General features: G+C 39.0%; 1 protein-coding gene across 1 annotated transcript in view; it reads left to right on the forward strand.

Moving 5' to 3' along the window:
* The first annotated feature begins 3,626 nt into the window (after positions 1-3,626).
* The window catches only part of LOC128657184 (sialidase-4-like), a 68,658-nt gene continuing 49,433 nt past the window's right edge, over positions 3,627-22,851 (forward strand). Inside the window, exon 1 of the mRNA XM_053711433.1 lies at positions 3,627-3,827. Coding sequence (XP_053567408.1) covers positions 3,627-3,827 — 201 coding nt within the window. The remainder of the gene's footprint in view (positions 3,828-22,851) is intronic.

Consider the following 22,851-nt stretch of genomic DNA (forward strand, 5'->3'; position numbering starts at 1 on the left):
ACCTCCAATTACCTACAATTAAACCTAACACTAAACTATCAATAAATTAATTAAATGCAATACCTACAAATAAATACATTTAAATAAGCTAACTAAAGTACAAAAAATAAAAAAGAACTAAGTTACAAAAAATAAAAAAATATTTACAAACATAAGAAAAATCTTACAACAATATTAAACTAATTACACCTACTCTAAGCCCCCTAATAAAATAACAAAGCCCCCCAAAATAAAAAAATGCCCTACCCTATTCTAAATTTAAAAAGTTCAAAGCTCTTTTACCTTACCAGCCCTTAAAAGGACCTTTTGTGGGCATGCCCCAAAGAATTCAGCTCTTTTGCCTGTAAAAAAAACACATACAATACCCCCCCAACATTAAAACCCACCACCCACATACCCCTAATCTAACCCAAACCCCCCTTAAATAAACCTAACACTAAGCCCCTGAAGATCTTCCTACCTTATCTTCACCTCGCCGGGTATCACACCGATCCGTCCTGGCTCCAAAATCTTCATCCAAGCCCAAGCGGGGGCTGACGATCCATAATCCGGTGGCTGAAGAGGTCCAGAAGAGGCTCCAAAGTCTTCATCCTATCCGGGAAGAAGAGGCGATCCGGACCGGCAACCATCTTGATCCAAGCGGCATCTTCTATCTTCATCCGATGAGGAACGGCTCCATTGTGAAGACCTCCAGCGCGGATCAATCTTCTCCTTCCGACGTCCAACTGAAGAATGAAGGTTCCTTTAAGGGACGTCATCCAAGATGGCGTCCCTCGAATTCCGATTGGCTGATAGGATTCTATCAGCCAATCGAAATTAAGGTAGGAAAATTCTGATTGGCTGATGGAATCAGCCAATCAGAATCAAGTTCAATCCGATTGGCTGATCCAATCAGCCAATCAGATTGAGCTCGCATTCTATTGGCTGTTCTGGACCTCTTCAGCCGGATTATGGATCGCCAGCCCCCGCTTGGGCTTGGATGAAGATTTTGGAGCCAGGACGGATCGGTGTGATACCCGGCGAGGTGAAGATTAGGTAGGAAGATCTTCAGGGGCTTAGTGTTAGGTTTATTTAAGGGGGGTTTGGGTTAGATTAGGGGTATGTGGGTGGTGGGTTTTAATGTTGGGGGGGTTATTGTATGTGTTTTTTTTTACAGGCAAAAGAGCTGAATTCTTTGGGGCATGCCCCACAAAATGTCCTTTTAAGGGCTGGTAAGGTAAAAGAGCTTTGAACTTTTTTAATTTAGAAGAGGGTAGGGCATTTTTTTATTTTGGGGGGCTTTGTTATTTTATTAGGGGGCTTAGAGTAGGTGTAATTAGTTTAAAATTGTTGTAAGATTTTTCTTATGTTTGCAAATATTTTTTTATTTTTTGTAACAGTTCTTTTTTATTTTTTGTGCTTTAGTTAGTTTATTTAAATGTATTTATTTGTAGGTATTGTATTTAATTAATGTATTGATAGTGTAGTGTTAGGTTTAATTGTAGGTAATTGGAGGCATTTTATTTAATTAATTTATTGATAGTGTAGTGTTAGGTTTAATTGTAACGTAGGTTAGGATCTATTTTACATGTAATTTTGTAATTATTCTAACTAGGTAACTATTAAATAGTTATTAACTATTTAATAGCTATTGTACCTGGTTAAAATAATTACAAAGTTACCTGTAAAATAAATATTAATCCTAAAATAGCTACAATGTAATTATAATTTATATTGTAGCTATATTAGGGTTTATTTTACAGGTAAGTATTTAGCTTTAAATAGGAATAATTTATTTAATAATAGTTCATTTATTTCGTTAGATTTAAATTATATTTAAGTTAGGGGGGCGTTAGGGTTAGACTTATCTTTAGGGGTTAAAAAATTTATTAGAATAGCGGTGAGCTCCGGTCGGCAGATTAGGGGTTAATGCTTGAAGTTAGGTGTCGGCGATGTTAGGGAGGGCAGATTAGGGGTTAATACTATTTATTATAGGGTTATTGAGGCGGGAGTGAGGCGGATTAGGGGTTAATAACTTTATTATAATAGCGGTGCGGTCCGGTCGGCAGATTAAGGGTTAATAAGTGTAGGCAGGTGGAGGCGACGTTGAGGGGGGCAGATTAGGGGTTAATAAATATAATATAGGGGTCGGCGGTTTTAGGGGCAGCAGATTAGGGGTACATAAGTATAATGTAGCTGGCAGCGGCGTACGGACGGCAGATTAGGGGTTAAAAAAATTTAATAGAGTGGCGGCGATGTGGGGGGACCTCGGTTTAGGGGTACATAGGTAGTTTATGGGTGTTAGTGTACTTTAGAGCACAGTAGTTAAGAGCTTTATAAACCGGCGTTAGCCCAGAAAGCTCTTAACTACTGACTTTTTTCTGCGGCTGGAGTTTTGTCGTTAGATTTCTAATGCTCACTTCAGCCACGACTCTAAATACCGGCGTTAGAAAGATCCCATTGAAAAGATAGGATACGCAATTGACGTAAGGGGATCTGCGGTATGGAAAAGTCGCGGCTGGAAAGTGAGCGTTAGACCCTTTCCTGACTGACTCCAAATACCAGAGGGCGGTAAAAACCAGCGTTAGGAGCCTCTAACGCTGGTTTTCACGGCTACCGCCCAACTCTAAATCTAGGGGATAGCTTTTATGTTGACCTTTGGGATATAGCAATATCCTAGATAAATATAAGTTTTTAATAAATTCTAACATAATGATCAATCAACTGGCAAGCACATTGCTGGATCACATTGAATAGTGTAAAAAAACTGTATATTTAAAGCCTTTCCCACCTGTAGAAAAGTATTTCCAGCATTTGAGTAAAAGTTTTAACCACATGAATGAATTAAAGGGACAGTCTAAGCTTCAAATATCCTCCTGCACCCTCTCTATATCATGCAGCAGTAGCAGTAAAAAAGCTATTTTAAAATGACTATTGTTTCTGGTCACTGAAATGGCTGCCAAGCTCTGCCCACTGATGACATCATGATCTCCTGAATAACATTGACAGTCTGTTGAATACAATTAGAGAGTCTTTAGTAATAAGTGAAGCCTTTAATGCAGTCCAGACCGTGATGTCATCAGTGGGCAGAGCTTGGCAGCCATTTCAAAGTGACCAGAAACAATATTTATTTTAAAATAACTTTTACTGTTACTGCTGCATGATATAGAGAGGGTGCAGGAGCATATTTGCTTAATATAAAGAAATACTTTTAGATGACTAAGTTGTAAAGTTTCCCTTTATGTTTTTTCTCCCGCATTTGTTTGTTTTTTCATTAAAGGGGTAGCTTGTTTAGCAATTTTGGATGAATTGCAGCGAATATGGACAAATTTGTCTTTTGTTTTTGTTTTTTTTAACATTCGTCTTAATCCAAATGCATGTCTGATACACAAAAACAGACAACCATGCGCCAACAAGAAAAAAGACTCAACGCATGAGAAAATAAAGCTTATAATGCTCCTGCCGTAGACTAAAAATTAGTAAATCAAGAAAAATGTTTTTTTTTTAATAGCTTCCCATCCAGTGTACATAAATACATGTGATTGATTTAGGAGACATTACAGTGAAGGTTGGATTTATTGTAGGGGCATAGTTATTCAGGAATTTACATATCATTTACATATCACCTCTTCAATATTCAGGTTGTTATGGGGTCCCGCCATGTTCCTGCTCGCACAGTGTTGTTTGAGAGAGAGAAGAATGGAGTTACATACCGAGTGCCTGCTCTACTTTACATTCCACGCTGGTCCATCATGTTGGCGTTTGCTGAGGAGAGGCTAAGCGCAGATGACGCTCATGCTAACCTGCTTGTGTTACGCCGTGGAACATTCTACCGCAACTATGTGGAGGTCAGAATAAGAAACATAAGAGATAAATCACTAGGGATGGGCGAATGTGTAAATTTTTGAATTTCGAATGTAGAACGAATGTTATTACCGAAATTCGAATTCTAAATCCGAATGTCGATAAGAACAAATATTCTTAAAAATTCGAAAATCGAATGTTATTTACAGTTTTCGAATGTCACTTTCGAATTCGAATGTTTATAATTATATCGAATGTCCACATTTGAAATTTCGAATTTAACATTCTATTTAACAAATACTATTTAGAAGTTCAATGGTTCATGTGGTAGGGCGGGAATCTAGTAAATTGATACATAATAGATACAAATATATCATTTCGAATGTTTCCATATAGAATATTGCATAATTTGAATATTACATTTAAAGAAAGCATTAGAAATACTATTACAAACATAGAAATTCGAATTTTTCGAAATCGAATATAAATTCGAATTTTTCTAATTCGAATATTACATTTAAAGAAAAAGCATTAGAAATACTATTACAATCTAAATTAAAAAAAATTTGAATTCGAATACACGTATTGCATAATTTGAATATTACATTTAAAGAAAAAGCATTAGAAATACTATTACAATCTAAATTCGAATTTTTCGAATTCGAATATTGCATAATTCGAATATTACATTTAAAGATAAAGCATTAGAAATACTATTACAATCTAAATTCGAATTTTTCAAAAAGAATGTTTTCGAATGTAATCGTAAAATTCGAAACCGAACATTCGAAAATCGAATGTTAGAATGTTATGTAAACATTCGAAATTCGATTCGAACGAACGAATGTGTTAAAATTCGTGCCGTTTTTCGAATGTTGCGAAACATTTGCCCATCCCTATAAATCACTGAAATTATGTGACTATTTAAAGAATGTGGAGATATGTTATAATCAATGCTACACTACAGAAAGTGTAAAGATTGGCATTTAGCAGCTTCATTCAATGTACAGATGTACAAGCTCACAAAATGATCTCAAAATACAATTAATTCATCAGTCCTATATAGAAATATTGGGCCAGATTACAAGTGGAGCACAAAATTGCGCTTTCACAATATTTGTGCTCTACTCGTAATGCCAGCACACACAAATGTGCACTGGTATTTGAAGTTAAGCACGATGTGAATACGACCTCGCTTTCACATTACATGGAAGCTTTGCACTCACAAGAGTGCGCTTCCATAGGCTCCAATGGGAGCCTCGTTCTTATGACGATAGTCATGGCAGAGAACCTAGTGCAGCGAAGGGGGTAAGTCGTGCCGAAAAGTTTAAATAGATGGGACTATACAGGAAGTGCAGAATTATTAGGCAAGTTGTATTTTTGAGGATTAATTTTATTATTGAACAACAACCATGTTCTCAATGAACCCAAAAAACTCATTAATATCAAAGCTGAATAGTTTTGGAAGTAGTTTTTAGTTTGTTTTTAGTTATAGCTATTTTAGGGGGATATCTGTGTGTGCAGGTGACTATTACTGTGCATAATTATTAGGCAACTTAACAAAAAACAAATATATACCCATTTCAATTATTTATTTTTACCAGTGAAACCAATATAACATCTCAACATTCACAAATATACATTTCTGACATTCAAAAACAAAACAAAAACAAATCAGTGACCAATATAGCCACCTTTCTTTGCAAGGACACTCAAAAGCCTGCCATCCATGGATTCTGTCAGTATTTTGATCTGTTCACCATCAACATTGCGTGCAGCAGCAACCACAGCCTCCCAGACACTGTTCAGAGAGGTGTACTGTTTTCCCTCCTTGTAAATCTCACATTTGATGATGGACCACAGGTTCTCAATGGGGTTCAGATCAGGTGAACAAGGAGGCCATGTCATTAGATTTTCTTCTTTTATACCGTTTCTTGCCAGCCACGCTGTGGAGTACTTGGACGCGTGTGATGGAGCATTGTCCTGCATGAAAATCATGTTTTTCTTGAAGGATGCAGACTTCTTCCTGTACCACTGCTTGAAGAAGGTGTCTTCCAGAAACTGGCAGTAGGACTGGGAGTTGAGCTTGACTCCATCCTCAACCCGAAAAGGCCCCACAAGCTCATCTTTGATGATACCAGCCCAAACCAGTACTCCACCTCCACCTTGCTGGCGTCTGAGTCGGACTGGAGCTCTCTGCCCTTTACCAATCCAGCCACGGGCCCATCCATCTGGCCCATCAAGACTCACTCTCATTTCATCAGTCCATAAAACCTTAGAAAAATCAGTCTTGAGATATTTCTTGGCCCAGTCTTGACGTTTCAGCTTGTGTGTCTTGTTCAGTGGTGGTCGTCTTTCAGCCTTTCTTACCTTGGCCATGTCTCTGAGTATTGCACACCTTGTGCTTTTGGGCACTCCAGTGATGTTGCAGCTCTGAAATATGGCCAAACTGGTGGCAAGTGGCATCTTGGCAGCTGCACGCTTGACTTTTCTCAGTTCATGGGCAGTTATTTTGCGCCTTGGTTTTTCCACACGCTTCTTGCGACCCTGTTGACTATTTTGAATGAAACGCTTGATTGTTCGATGATCACGCTTCAGAAGCTTTGCAATTTTAAGAGTGCTGCATCCCTCTGCAAGATATCTCACTATTTTTGACTTTTCTGAGCCTGTCAAGTCCTTCTTTTGACCCATTTTGCCAAAGGAAAGGAAGTTGCCTAATAATTATGCACACCTGATATAGGGTGTTGATGTCATTAGACCACACCCCTTCTCATTACAGAGATGCACATCACCTAATATGCTTAATTGGTAGTAGGCTTTCGAGCCTATACAGCTTGGAGTAAGACAACATGCATAAAGAGGATGATGTGGTCAAAATACTCATTTGCCTAATAATTCTGCACTCCCTGTATACATAAATATTTATGTGTTTATATGAGTATATACTCCAAAAAAACAAAATCTAGCTAGCGCTCCAACCAGGGAGCAAAGGATAAATATATAGAAGAACACAAATAGTTTATAGGAATGTTGATACACACATATATACCAAAAGATTCTTTAGAAATACATAAAATTTAATGAGCAAAAATAAAAATAAAAAGCGCTGCAAGAACAAAATAGGGACGTCTCCCTAGGTGTTAAGAATAAAATGCCTATTAAAAAGGAACCTTGAAAGTAATCCACTTGAAATCAGATGACAATTTGTTACCATAAGATGAAAGGAGGTGTTATCACGTGATCAGAGTTCTCTGATGCCTCATAGGCTAAAAAACTCAAATGCTATGGTGTTCCAATCCTGTCAGCCGTTACAAAGTATCCACAAAGCTTTCAGTGGACTTGTACTGTAACAAACTTAGTTATCATGGAAACAATGCGGTAGACTTTTGAGCAAATATACCTCATTTGAGCAAATATACCGCATTGTTTCCATGAGAACTAAGTTTGCTACAGTACAAGTCTGCTGAAAACTTTGCGGCTGACAGGATTGGAACACCATAGCACGTGAGTTTATTAGCCTATGAGGCATTGGAGAACTCCGATCACGGGATAACACCTCCTTTCATCTTATGGTAACAAATTGTCATCTGATTTCAAGTGGATTACTTTCAAGGTTCCTTTTTAATAGACATTTTATTTCTAGCACCTTGGGAGACGTCCCTATTTTGTTCTTACATCAGCGCTTTTTATTTTTATATTTTTATTTTTGTTCATTTAATTATATGTATTTCTAAAGAATCTTTTGGTATATACTTGTGTTTTAATATATTTGTGTATCAACATTCCCTTTAAACTATTTGTGTTCTTCCATATATTTATCCTTTGCTCTCTAGTTGGAGCGCTAGCTGGATTTGTTTTTTTGTAGTATATGATATTTTATATCTGCCTTAGAGGGGCAGATTTATAGCTTGGCTTTAAGGGATAATACATTTTTAGCACTCACTTACTCTTACCACATTATATGAGTATATACACATATTGAAAAAGTAAAACGCAGTCCAGGAGTAAAATGCAAAAAATTTATTTATTCCATAAAATGAATCTTGATCAAGTGTAGCAGTCGGTCTGACATGTTTCGGCTCACAATGTTATGCCATACTCATAGACCATATTTGATTGCTACCGGGTCAAAGGATTATATACACTCTTGTAGTCATGGAAATAATCAACAAAGCCAAAACATGTCAGACCGACTGCTACACTTGATCAAGATTCATTTTATGGAATAAATACGTTTTTTGAATTTTACTCCTGGACTGCGTTTTACTTTTTCAATATTTATCACAAGCATGAAGGAGCTTGCTTTCCTGCACACCGGGAGTATACTGTGACGATATCAGGAACCGGAAGTGAGGCTAACACAGACACAGTTCAGCACGGAAGAGCACAGGATTCCTAAGTGCTCTAACAAGGCTGCGGTCTAGGCGTTTCAATACAGGATCACAGGCACAGGGGATTTAGCAGTGAAGAACCACTGCGACACCAAGGATTCCGCTGGAGCAGAACAGACAAACGGAGCTGGTCTCTGCTATGCTACATAGTGAGTTAAAGTGGTAGATACACCACGACCTCTACTATTACACTATATGTGGCATATAGCCTGTAAGTGAGACTGTTGATCAATGTTTTTCCGTTATCTGTTTAAAATTGTGGCATAATTAGTCTGCTTTATCCCTATGCTTCCTTCCTGTACCATTTGCCAGACACGCTTCTTATATTTAATTGCCTTTGGACTAGGGTTGCACCGATACTGATACTAGTATCGGTATCGGTGCCGATACCAAGTATTTGCATGAGTACTTGAACTCATGCAAAAGGCACCGATACTTAAACCGATACCTCCAATTCCTACACATACGCAATCTTGTGGCATTTTTCACACTGGATGTTCCCATTTCATTTTAAGCTGGAGTGGAGACTTAACTAAAAAATTGTTCACTTCTGTTCTGCTAATGCAAATTGCTGTTATTTTTATTATTGTACGTTTGAGAGCAGTGCCCCAAAAGCTGCTACTATACAGCTGGAAGCCTACCTGGGAGAGATCTCTGTACCTCATTCAGACAAACCCCTGACGTACCGGGCAGTTAATAAACTGAGATTTAATGGCCCAAAAATATCTTTATGACCCATGCAGTAGTGTGAAAGTGAAAGACTGTTCAGCTTGGCGTCAAACGTCCTTACTGATAAAAGAAACAGACCTATAGCTTAACATGCAGAGATGCTTCTGTTCCTTAAAAAGAACTTGCCACTAACTTTTGAAAAATTACTCTAATTGCTAGATTGCCTGTTATACTGCTAGTTCTCATCTTGCACAACTATGCTCAAAACATACTGTACTCTGAGGAACATCCTTAGCCAGGGCTGGACTGGGAATAAAAAGCAGCCCTGGAAAAATATGAAGAACAGCCCTATTTTCTGTTGAGTCAGTAGAATGCAAATGCCCCATTTTTCTCAAAGGGGATTACTGGGATACTCCTTCCCCAATATTATTTTCAGAATTAAATTATATTACTTTGTATTAGGTACAGATGTCAGATTGATGAGTTATATAGGCACCCTACAACCCAATTGCATCCAGTAATCACCCCTTTAAATTGTAGCTTTCCAGCCCCAGCTGCTGCAGCTATTATTTATTGTAGTTATTAATATATGTTATTGTAATATTTTTATTTATAAACATGTTCTGTGAACTTTGTGACAACAAGCACATAAAACTGTTTTATTATTAAAACATGTCTTTTGAGATACAGTTCATAATTATAAAGAAGCGATCTTAAATCATTAGTCTGTATTGTGCTTGGTAAACTGTCATGCCATAAAAAAAAAGTATCGGTAATTGGTATCGGTGAGTATTTGAAAACAAGTATCGGTACTTGTACTCGGTCTTAGAAAAATGGTATCGGTGCAACCCTACTTTGGACTGTTACTAGTTCCTACTAACCTACTATCCGCGACCAACTCTTTTCAGCTACCTATTCAGCATATATGAGAAAATTTGCTTTATTTGTTATATACACATATTAACACATAAATATACAGTTATATGTATATAAGCATATACATATATATTCATAGTAATAACACAGACCCAATAGACCACAATGTAAAGGCACTTTTCAGTGCTGTCTTTTTTCTAACACTCCAGACCCTCTCACTTTAACCCTTTATTATTTTAAAAATTAAAGATGCTCATATTTATTATGTTAATAAAGAAACAATACACTGTATTTTGGGGGCAATTGGGGGACATATTTTAAATTTACCAGAGGTTTGACCATTATTTTAAAAAACTCAGGTCAAATTCTAGATTGTTTATTGTAACAATAGAAAGCTCATAATAGTATTACATTAAATTTTACTGTCATTTCTAAAAGAGACAAGTCAAGAGAGAAAGTGTTTATAGAGAATCTGAGCTATATGCTACAGAATCATTTATAGTAAAATCGTATCATTAAACCCCAAGATGGGAACAATTATAAAATACATTCCAAAGAAGAATCATTTGTAGACTGTGATATGGTAATATGATATGAACCGTTTAATAAAAAATGTTATCTAATTCTATTTAAAATAAAAAAAAAATTGAAGAATGGAAGCGTCTGTGCTGAATACAAATCTATTCTTGCTGTTACGTTTGAAATAATGTCCATCAATAGAGCTGTGGAGGATTTCTTTATCTTAAAGGTATTTTTTTTGCTCCTGGTTTAATTGGGGTAGGTCCGTGTCTTCTAAATACGAGGTTAAGTCAGTCGAGGGTCTCAGGCATTGTTCTGTATTTTTAATATCGTATAAGTCCTTATAATAGGCTTCAAATTGGTGCAGAATGCCTGATGTAGAGTGTACAGGTGTGTTGACCTTCGTTTTAATTGCGTGTATAAAGGTTTTAAGCTTTTTTAGTTTTAGGGACCTAGCCAAAAGTTTTCCTGCTCTGTGGCTTTCAAAGTGGAATTTTTGTTTAGTTCGGAATGCTAACAAATTATATTCTTGGAGTAGTAGGTCCTGCATTTCTTTCCTAGTATTGTGTAATTGGAGGTACAGTTGTTGATCTTTGGGATTTTGTTTATGTTTAAATTCTATGGTTGCTAAAGATTGGGATAGGGCTTAAAATTGTTTTCTGGCTGCTTTTTTAACTTGTGATTTCGTCTTGAAAAACTCCACCCTCATGAAGCACTTGTGTGCTTCCCATACCATGTATGGATCACTCTCTTCCAAAGAGATAAAAAGAAAGTACTCTGTTAGTGCCTTTTTAGCTTGTTCTATTGTAATAGGGAAGCCCAACAGGGCATCGTCTAGTTTCCATATATATGGGTGTAGTGGTGTGTTGGGCTATTTAAACTGTGCAATTATTGCTGAATGGTCAGACCAGCTCGTGTGTGAGATCCTTGACATTTGTATGAGTGCAAGACCATCTGCATTCATAAGTAAATAATCAAGTCTACTGTATGTATGATGTGGATTTGAAAAGAAGCTGTAATCTTTTTCTGCTTGGGTATATGAATCTCCATATACAGTGAGTGCAGAATTATTAGGCAAATGAGTATTTTGACCACATCATCCTCTTTATGCATCTTGTCTTACTCCAAGCTGTATAGGCTCGAAAGCCTACTACCAATTAAGCATATTAGGTGATGTGCATCTCTGTAATGAGAAGGGGTGTGGTCTAATGACATCAACACCCTATATCAGGTGTGCATAATTATTAGGCAACTTCCTTTCCTTTGGCAAAATGGGTCAAAAGAAGGACTTGACAGGCTCAGAAAAGTCAAAAATAGTGAGATATCTTGCAGAGGGATGCAGCACTCTTAAAATTGCAAAGCTTCTGAAGCGTGATCATCGAACAATCAAGCGTTTCATTCAAAATAGTCAACAGGGTCGCAAGAAGCGTGTAGAAAAACCAAGGCGCAAAATAACTGCCCATGAACTGAGAAAAGTCAAGCGTGCAGCTGCCAAGATGCCACTTGCCACCAGTTTGGCCATATTTCAGAGCTGCAACATCACTGGAGTGCCCAAAAGCACAAGGTGTGCAATACTCAGAGACATGGCCAAGGTAAGAAAGGCTGAAAGACGACCACCACTGAACAAGACACACAAGCTGAAACGTCAAGACTGGGCCAAGAAATATCTCAAGACTGATTTTTCTAAGGTTTTATGGACTGATGAAATGAGAGTGAGTCTTGATGGGCCAGATGGATGGGCCTGTGGCTGGATTGGTAAAGGGCAGAGAGCTCCAGTCCGACTCAGATGCCAGCAAGGTGGAGGTGGAGTACTGGTTTGGGCTACTATCATCAAAGATGAGCTTGTGGGGCCTTTTCGGGTTGAGGATGGAGTCAAGCTCAACTCCCATTCCTACTGCCAGTTTCTGGAAGACACCTTCTTCAAGCAGTGGTACAGGAAGAAGTCTGCATCCTTCAAGAAAAACATGATTTTCATGCAGGACAATGCTCCATCACACGCGTCCAAGTACTCCACAGCGTGGCTGGCAAGAAAGGGTATAAAAGAAGAAAATCTAATGACATGGCCTCCTTGTTCACCTGATCTGAACCCCATTGAGAACCTGTGGTCCATCATCAAATGTGAGATTTACAAGGAGGGAAAACAGTACACCTCTCTGAACAGTGTCTGGGAGGCTGTGGTTGCTGCTGCACGCAATGTTGATGGTGAACAGATCAAAACACTGACAGAATCCATGGATGGCAGGCTTTTGAGTGTCCTTGCAAAGAAAGGTGGCTATATTGGTCACTGATTTGTTTTTGTTTTGTTTTTGAATGTCAGAAATGTATATTTGTGAATGTTGAGATGTTATATTGGTTTCACTGGTAAAAATAAATAATTGAAATGGGTATATATTTGTTTTTTGTTAAGTTGCCTATTAATTATGCACAGTAATAGTCACCTGCACACACAGATATCCCCCTAAAATAGCTATAACTAAAAACAAACTAAAAACTACTTCCAAAACTATTCAGCTTTGATATTAATGAGTGTTTTGGGTTCATTGAGAACATGGTTGTTGTTCAATAATAAAATTAATCCTCAAAAATACAACTTGCCTAATAATTCTGCACTCCCTGTATTGTGTAGATTGCAATCCCTCATCATCTTCCTTAGGTATCTAATAGTTTTTTGGGGATGCTTGAGCTTGGATTAGATGAATCCATAAGAGGGTTCAATGGTAAGTTAAAATCACCCCTACTAGTAATATCCCCTTTGAGATATCCAGAATTCATTTAAATGTTTTTCTAAAAAACAGTAGTTGCTTATTATTTGGTGCATATATGTTAACTAATGTTGCCGGGATGCCATATAATAAACCAAACACTCCCAGATATCTTCCCTACTGGTCTCTGTTTGTTTGTATATGTTTGAATGGTACGTCTTTATGTAACAGAATGCTAACTCCGCATTTTTTCGATGCGGCCGAAGTATGTAAGTGCTGTGTATAGTTACTCTCCAGATATTTTGGTTCTTTTGACGTTAGGAAATGTGTTTCTTGCAAGAATAACATACCCCCTTTCCTTTTGAAGAGATCTAGCAGTGCCATGGCTCTTTTCTGAGGGGAGTTAAGGCCCTTTGCTTTTTGGGACATTAGGACAATGTTTCTACCTGTGCCATTTATGTGTTCTATAGGCCTATATAATGGTGTGAGAGTTCCTTGAGTGCCCATCCTGGATACATAATACATAAGCAGATTACAATAAAAAGAAGATAAACAACATCATGACATGCTTTTCGTAACATTCAGTAAAGATAGTAAAAAAATCTTGCTAAACCCAGTCTGAAAATACAAACTTTTTAACCTATCTAAACACAGTGGTATAAATTTTAAAGGTCTTAGTTTCATCTGTTATTAGCTGAAAAGAGAGGGTGAAAACCAGCTCCTAAACTAATCTTGGATGTGTGACGAATCGCCATTCCACCTTGAGTAGATCCACCCTACAGAGCATAGTCCAGATTTGGTGGAAATCTTACTGTTCATTGTTGCTTGCTGGTGAGGTAGATTGCCTGGAGGGTAATATTTTCCCCAGTCTGGATTTCACTTGCTGCCATCTATTAGATTCCATTTGAGTAGGTTTTTTTTTAGGTGGTTGTTGGGAGTCTTCTGAATCGGGCATCTTCGGAATCTCAATATCCAATGCTGAACAAAAGTTTCCAAATTCAGTTGTAGATCTGCATGATAGTTTCCTGTTCCCATGGAGAACTTATAAATGGAAAGGAAATCCCCACCTGTATAAAATTATTTTTTGGTGTAAGAGGGTTAATTCCCTTCTCCTTTGCAGTGTTCGTTGAGATAAATCCTGAAAGAATTGGAGCACCACACCCCTAAACTTCACAAGTTGATTTTTCCTTGAAAGGTTCAGAATTTATTCTCTCTCAGTAAATTCCTTAAACTTCATTATGATGTCCCTTGGAGGCGCTGTATCTGGGGGTCTTGGCCTCAATGCCCCATGGGATCTGACCCAAGGGATGTCTGTGGACGCTGTGGTGTTCCTTAAATGGGCAAACAGGGCTGGTAAGTATAAATAAAAACAGAGAAGCGCTCAACCTGGGAATGAACAATAGCATAATAGTTTGTTCTATGGCTAATTAACACCCAAGAAGCAGCCTCTTTTTGCTCAACATGTGCCTTTCACAGAGAAGAACTTTCCTGAAGCATATCAGTCTGATCCTGACTTAACAGTATAGTCCAGCCCCAAAATACCAGGAAATCCATCTCTGAACGAGAGAAACAGCAAAACCCCAGATGTACGTTTCGGCCTATTGTTGGCCTCATCAGTGAGGTGCAGCCATATCCACACTGAGCAACGGGTCCCCATCTGGATTCCCGCATCACACTTAGGGAGACTTCCCTAAGTGTCATAATTTGCATAAATAAAATAAATATTCTTTTTTGGCATAAGAGGGATGTCAAATGGGTTAATTCCCTTCTCCTTAGCAGTGTTCGTTGAGATAAATCCTGAAAGAATTGGAGCACCACACCCCTAAACTTCACAGGTTGTTTTTTCCGTGAAAGGTTCAGAATTTCTTCTCTCTCAGTAAATTTATTAAACTTCATTATGATGTCCCTTGGAGGCACTGTATCTGGGGGTCTTGGCCTCAATGCCCTATGGGCTCTGACCCAAAGGATGTCTGTGGATGCTGTGGTGTTCCTTAAATGGGCAAACAGGGCTGGTAAGTATGTTGGGATCTTGGGGAGCACAAATTCCGGTATACCTTGAATCTTGAGATTTTTCCTGTGACTCCTATTCTCGAGGTCTTCAATTTTGTCATATAATTCAGCCATCATGGTCGTGTGGTGCATTGTTGTATCTTGTATAGTGTCAATTTCCTCTTGCATGTTATCTTTATACTCCTCTAAAGATTCCACCGTATTGCTGATAGAATGGAGATCTTGTTTGATTTTAGGAATTTCCTCTCTTATGCAGGAGCGTATGATGTCGACTATGTCCATCTTGGACGCCAGTGAAGAGAGGAGCGTGTTAGGTACTGATGTGTTCGCAGTTTCATGGGAACTTTGATATGAAGTATCCCTTTGTCCTGGTGAATTATCATTTTCCCTTTCCACTCTGGCTTTTGAGCCTGATGGTGAAAAAAATTGTTCCACCGTGTTATCTTTTATGCCTGTTGCTTTAGTTGTTCTAGTGGATTTGGGCAGTCTTTTATTATTCATTTTATGTGTATATAGAAGGCTGTTGCTGCTGCTAGACTTTTCAATGAGTAATAAAGTCTCACTTAAACTTTTGCAGGGGCTTCTCTTTTTGATTTTTTTTATAACCAGATGTTTTTCCTTTCAGGAATTTCCTTGCGCCCTTTATTTACTGTATATCAGTGGTATCCTTGAGGAGTGAGGTATTGATCCACACAGGAATGTTGCGCTTGGTGTGCTAAGGCTTACGTGCGTTCCCTAGGGCAGGGTCCCACTTTTGAGGTGTAGGGGTAAATAATGTCTCTTCTGTAGTATATAACTCCCTGTTACAGTCCTCTTTAGTGTCTATAGTATTTATAAAATTCAGCGTGATGCGCTAATTATATAATATGGCGTTCAATTCGCCTTTCAGTTGATGGTATTCAGGCCTTGTGTATTGTGTGCTAAGTTTCATTACTTGAGCGCCTTATAAAAAGTTATCTAGTAGGAGAGATACAAAAATCGATTAACTCTGATATGTTGCTCTAAGTTATAATCACCGCTCCTTCATGGATCCTCTGCTCTCCCCCTCTGCTCCATGCGGTGCTTTGGCGTGCTGTGAATTTCGTGGTGCATCACACTCTATGCAATATACTTTAGCGTGTCTCTGCTATGGTTATAGTGGCCCTGGCCCCCGAAATTTGGGCTTGTTAGATGCCTACTGACTTTATCCTCCTTCCGGTCTGATCAGACTGTCTTGTGACAACAGTTTTGCGACTTTCTCAGGTAGAATAGTGGAGCTGGTGTTCAGAGCTCCGGTGTTATGCAGCCATCTTAGCTGCGGCCTGCTCCACCCCTCCTAATTACATCTTTTAAAACTTTTGGTACTTACTAACATTTGTTACAAGAATTATGATTTTGCCTAGTGAACAATATTATATACTGAGACAGAAATATATATGTCTAGGCAAAATATATATATATATATATATATATATATATATATATATATATATAAATAAGCTGGACCTTCACACTGAGAACAGGAAGGAGCTACATAGCAGCGATGCACTAATGAACCTAGTAGAAAACACCTGGTGAGCCAATTACAAATGGCATATGTGCATAACAACCAATCACCAGCAAGCTGCCATTAGTGCGTTGTGGCTCTTGAGTTTACCTAGGTGTGCTTTTCAACAATAGATATCAAAAAGCAAAGTAAATTTGGTAATAGAGTAAATTGAAAAGTCTCTTAAAATACCATGATATATCTGAAACATGAAAGTTTTGTTTTGACTTTTGTGCCCTTTTAATCCAAAAATAATAAAAGAAAGCTAAATCCAAGAAGAACAGGAGGAGATATAGTAAGGTAAGGTTTCCCAAAAAAAATGTGTTAGTTTCTACTGTACCAAGAAAGCAGGATGCAATATACTTAAACCTTTGGGCCTCGATCCGATATGCAGCGTTGCCTGCAAAAGCCAGCGACGCCAAATTTTGCGCTGGTTTGGTATCACATATACGGCGTAACATAGAAGTTACGCTCGTATATTTCTGCCTTCGGCTGTAGTTTTTTGGCCCATAGACAGGTATACCAAACCAGCGCAGTTTGGTATCCAATATACAGCGTAAGGACTTACGTGGTGAAAATTGAGAAATCCTACTCCATTTTCACCTCGCCACAAATTGCAGGCGTAGTAAGCCTTACGCTGTCTATTGGAGCCCCGTAACTCCCTAAACTAGCTGCAAAATAAAACCTAACACCTAACGCATGCGCAATGTCTATCTACCTGTCAACCGCGAACTGCTAAATAAAACCTAACACCTAACGCATGCGCAATGTCTATCTACCTGTCAACCGTGATCCCTCGTCGCATCCCTAATAAAGTGTTTAACCCCTAAACCACCGCTCCTGGACCCCGCCGCCACCTACATTATCTATATCACCCCCTAATCTGAGCCCCCTACACCGCCGCTAGCTACATTAAATGTTTTACCCCCTAATGTCAGCCCCCTACCCCGCCGCCATCTACATTAACTATGTTACCCCCTAATATGATCCCCCTACACCGCCGCCACCTATTTAAACCATATTAACCCCTAATGTGAGCCCCCTACACCGCCGCCACCTATATTAAATTATTAACCCCTAATCTAATCCCCCTATACAGCCACCACCTATATTAAATTATTAACCCCTAATCTAATCCCCCTATACCGCCACCACCTATATTAAATTAATTAACCCATAAAATACTAAAATATCCCTACCACTAAACCTAAGTCTAACCCTACAAATAGCAATGAAAAGGGCTTTTTGCATGGCATTACCCCAAAGTAAATAGCTCTATTGCCAGCCCTTAAAAGGGCTTTTTGCGGGGCTTTGCCCCAAAGTAATCAGCTCTTTTACCAGCCCTTAAAAGGGCTTTTTGTGGGGCATTGTCACAAAGTAATCAGCTCTTTTGCCTCTAATCTAAATCCCCCTACACCGCCGCCACCTATAATAAATGTATTACCCCCTAATCTAATCCCCCTACACCGCTGCCACCTATATTAACTATATTAACCCTAATTATATTAGGGTTAATATAGTTAATATAGTTATTATATTATATATATATTAACTATATTAACCCTAATTATTTTAGGGTTAATATAGTTAATATAGTTATTATATTATATATATATTAAGTATAATAACCCTATCTAACTCTAACACCCCTAACTAAATTCTTATTAAAATAAATCTAATTAATATTAATATTATTAATTAAAATATTTCTATTTAAATCTAAATACTTAGCTATAAAATAAACCCTAAGATAGCTACAATATAATTAATCATTAGTGATGTCGCAAACCTAAAAATTTGGGTTCGCGAACAGCGAACGCAAACTTCCCCAAAAGTTCGCGAACCCCCATTGACTTCAATGGGCAGGCAAATTTTTAAACCCACAGGGACTCTTTCTGGCAACAATAGTGATGGAAAAGTTGTTTCAAGGGGACTAACACCTGGACTGTGGCATGCCGGAGGGGGATCCATGGCAAAACTCCCATGGAAAATTACATAGTTGATGCAGAGTCTGGTTTTAAGCCATAAAGGGCATAAATCACCTAACATTCCTAAATTGTTTAGAATAACGTGCTTTAAAACATCAGGTATGATGTTGTATTGATCAGGTAGTGTCACTGGGGTGAGACTGTGCCCTGGCAGGCAGGCCCTGAAACGCACACTTGTGAAGGAAACTGACTGCTATTATTTAACACAGTCAAAAAAGTGTTGTTTTTTTTAAATCTACACTACTGTTACACCAGATATGAGTTGCACTGGGGTGACACTGTGCCCTAGCAGGCAGGCCCTGAAACGCACATGTGTGAAGGAAACTGACTGCTATTATTTAACACAGTCAAAAAAGTGTTTTTTTTTTAAATCTACACTACTGTTACACCAGATATGAGTTGCACTGGGGTGACACTGTGCCCTGGCAGGCAGGCCCTGAAACGCACACGTGTGAAGGAAAATGACTGCTATTATTTCACACAGTCAAAAAAGTGTTGTTGTTTTTTTAAATCTACACTACTGTTACACCAGATATGAGTTGCACTGGGGTGACACTGTGCCCTGGCAGGCAGGCTCTGAAATGCACATGTGTGAAGGAAACTGACTGCTATTATTTAACACAGTCAAAAAAGTTTTTTTTTTTTAAATCTACACTACTGTTACACCAGATATGAGTGGTGGCACTGGGCAAGTGGGCACAGTATACTCTGTGATCCTGACACAAAAAAGCAGACTGATGTTTCACAGTCCAAAAAGTTTTTTTTTTTTAAATGTACACTTACACTACTATTAACCCCTTAATGACCACAGCACTTTTCCATTTTCTGTCCGTTTGGGACCAAGGCTATTTTTACATTTTTGCGGTGTTTGTGTTTAGCTGTAATTTTCCTCTTACTCATTTACTGTACCCACATATATTATATACCGTTTTTCTCGCCATTAAATGGACTTTCCAAAGATACCATTATTTTCATCATATCTTATAATTTACTTTAAAAAAAATTATAAAATATGAGAATAAAATGGAAAAAAACACACTTTTTCTAACTTTGACCCCCAAAATCTGTTATACATCTGCAACCACCAAAAAACACCCATGCTAAATAGTTTCTAAATTTTGTCCTGAGTTTAGAAATACCCAATGTTTACACGTTCTTTGCTTTTTTTGTAAGTTATAGGGCCATAAATACAAGTAGCACTTTGCTATTTCCAAACCATTTTTTTTTCAAGATTAGCGCTAGTTACATTAGAACACTAATATCTTTCAGGAATCCCTGAATATCTATTGACATGTATATATTTTTTTTTAGTAAACATCCCAAAGTATTGATCTAGGCCAATTTTGGTATATTTCATGCCACCATTTCACCGCCAAATGCGATCAAATACAAAAAATCGTTCACTTTTTCACAAACTTTTGGTTTCTCACTGAAATTATTTACAAACAGCTTGTGCAATTATGGCATAAATGATTGTAAATTTTTCTTTGGGATCCCCTTTGTTCAGAAATAGCAGACATATATGGCTTTGGTGTTGCTTTTTGGTAATTAGAAGGATGCTAAATGCCACTGTGCACCACACGGGTATTATGCCCAGCAGTAAAGGGGTTAATTAGGGAGCATGTAGGGAGCTTTTTGGGGTAATTTTAGCTTTAGTGTAGTGTAGTAGACAACCCCAAGTAATGATCTAGGCCCATTTTGGTATATTTCATGCCACCATTTCACCGCTAATTGCGATCAAATTAAAAAAAAAGTTAAATTTTTCACAATTTTAGGTTTCTCACTGAAATCATTTACAAACAGCTTGTGCAATTATGGCACAAATTGTTGTAAATGCTTCTCTGGGATGCCCTTTGTTCAGAAATAGCAGACATATATGGCTTTGGCGTTGCTTTTTGGTACTTAGAAGGCCGCTAAATGCCGCTGCGCATCACACGTGTATTATAGCTAGCAGTGAAGGGGTTAATTAGGAAGTTTGTAGGGAGCTTGCAGGGTTAATTTTAGCTTTAGTGTAGAGATCAGCCTCCCACCTGACACATCAGACCCCCTGATCCCTCCCAAACAGCTCCCTTCCCTCCCCCACCCCACAATTGTCCCCGCCATCTTAAGTACTGGCAGCAACTCTGCCAGTACTAAAATAAAATATATATTTAGGCTTTTTGGGGGTTTTTTTAAGCATATTTACATATGCTGCTGTGTAGGAGCCCCCCTTAGCCCCCAACCTGGCTGATCCCCCACCAAACAGCTGTCTAACCCTCCCCCTCTGCCTTAATGGCCGCCATCTTGGGTACTGGCAGCTGTCTGCCAGTACCCAGTTTATAAAAAAAAAATAGTTGCTTTATTATTTATTATTATTATTATTATCCCCCATTTTCTGTAGTGTAGCTCCCCTACCCACCAAAGAACAAACCCCCACCCCCTCCTAGATACCTTTGACTGGGTTTGTTTTAAAAATAAAAAGCTTTACACAAACTTTTACCACAGTCTTTTCTGTAGTGTAGCGGTTCCCACCCGCTCCCGCCCCGTGCACGCGCCCGCCCGCCGCCCGACGTGTGCGCGCGCGCCTGTGCGCGCCCCCATTGCCCCCGCCCCCGATCCCGCCCCCCTCTACATTACCCGGCCCATCGATGGCCGCCCACCCGCCTCCCAAGTCAGCTCCCACCCACCAACGTTACCGGCCACCGATGTCCGTTGCAGAGAGGGCCACAGAGTGGCTCTCTCTGCACCGGATGGCCATTTAAGGTTATTGCAGGATGCCTCCATATCGAGGCATCACTGCAATAACCGGAAAGCAGCTGGAAGCGAGCAGGATCGCTTCCAGCTGCTTTCCACACCGAGGACGTGCAGGGTACGTTCTCAGGCATTAACTGCCTTTTTTCTGAGGACGTACCCTGCACGTCCTCGGTCGTTAAGGGGTTAAACAAGATATGAGTGATGGCACTGGGCAAGTGGGCACAGCATACGCTGTGAGCCTGGCACACACGCTGGCAGGCAGGCAACTGCAATTAGATTACACAAGCAGACTGATGTTTCACAGTCAAAAAAGTTTTTTTTTTTTTAAATTTACACTACTGTTACACCAGATGAGTGGTGGCACTGGGCAAGTGGGCACAGTATACGCTTTGAGCCTGGCACACACGCTGGCAGGCAGGCAACTGCAATTAGATTACACTAGCAGACTGATGTTTCACAGTCAAAAAAGTTTAGTTTTTTTTAAATTTACACTACTGTTACACCAGATATGAGTGGTGGCACTGGGCAAGTGGGCCTGGCACACACACTGGCAGGCAGGCAACTGTAATTAGATTACACTAGCAGACTGATGTTTCACAGTCAAAAAAGTTTTTTTTTTTAAATTTACACTACTGTTACACCAGATATGAGTGGTGGCACTGGGCAAGTGGGCACAGTATACGCTGTGAGCCTGGCACACACGCTGGCAGGCAGGCAACTGCAATTAGATTACACTAGCAGACTGATGTTTCACAGTCAAAAAAGTTTTTTTTTTTTTAAATTTACACTACTGTTACACCAGATATGAGTGGTGGCACTGGGCAAGTGGGCTTGGCACACACGCTGGCAGGCAGGCAACTGCAATTAGATTACACAAGCAGACTGATGTTTCACAGTCAAAAAGTTTTTTTTTTTTAAATTTACACTACTGTTACACCAGATATGAGTGGTGGCACTGGGCAAGTGGGCCTGGCACACACGCTGGCAGGCAGGCAACTTCAATTAGATTACACTAGCAGACTGATGTTTCACAGTCAAAAAAGTTTTTTTTTTTTTTATTTACACTACTGTTACACCAGATATGAGTGGTGGCACTGGGCAAGTGGGCCTGGCACACACACTGGCAGGCAGGCAACTGCAATTAGATTACACTAGCAGACTGATGTTTCACAGTCAAAAAAGTTTTTTTTTTATAATTTACACTACTGTTACACCAGATATGAGTGGTGGCACTGGGCAAGTGGCTTGGCAGGCAGGCAGGCAACTGCAATTAGATTACACAGGGGAAAAAAAAAGACTGATGTTCTGGCCCTAAAAAGGGCTTTTTGGGGTGCAGTCCTTACAGCAGAGATCAGATGAGTCCTTCAGGACTGTAGTGGACACTGAATACACTAGCCTAGCTATCAATTTCCCTATTAAATCAGCAGCAGCTACACTGTCCCTCCTCTCACTAAGAATGCAGCTTCCAAATGAATCTAAAATGGATGTTGTCCAGGAGGTGGGAGGGTCTGGGAGGGAGTGTCTGCTGCTGATTGGCTGTAATGTGTCAGTGTTAATTTCGTTGACTAAAACTAGACTAAAATGACTATAAAACTAAAGAAATTCTAATGACTAAAATACGACTAAAACTAAAATGACATTTTAGTCAAAAGACT

Source organism: Bombina bombina, chromosome 4 (assembly GCF_027579735.1).
Source record: "Bombina bombina isolate aBomBom1 chromosome 4, aBomBom1.pri, whole genome shotgun sequence".
In the NCBI taxonomy this organism is placed as follows: domain Eukaryota; kingdom Metazoa; phylum Chordata; class Amphibia; order Anura; family Bombinatoridae; genus Bombina; species Bombina bombina.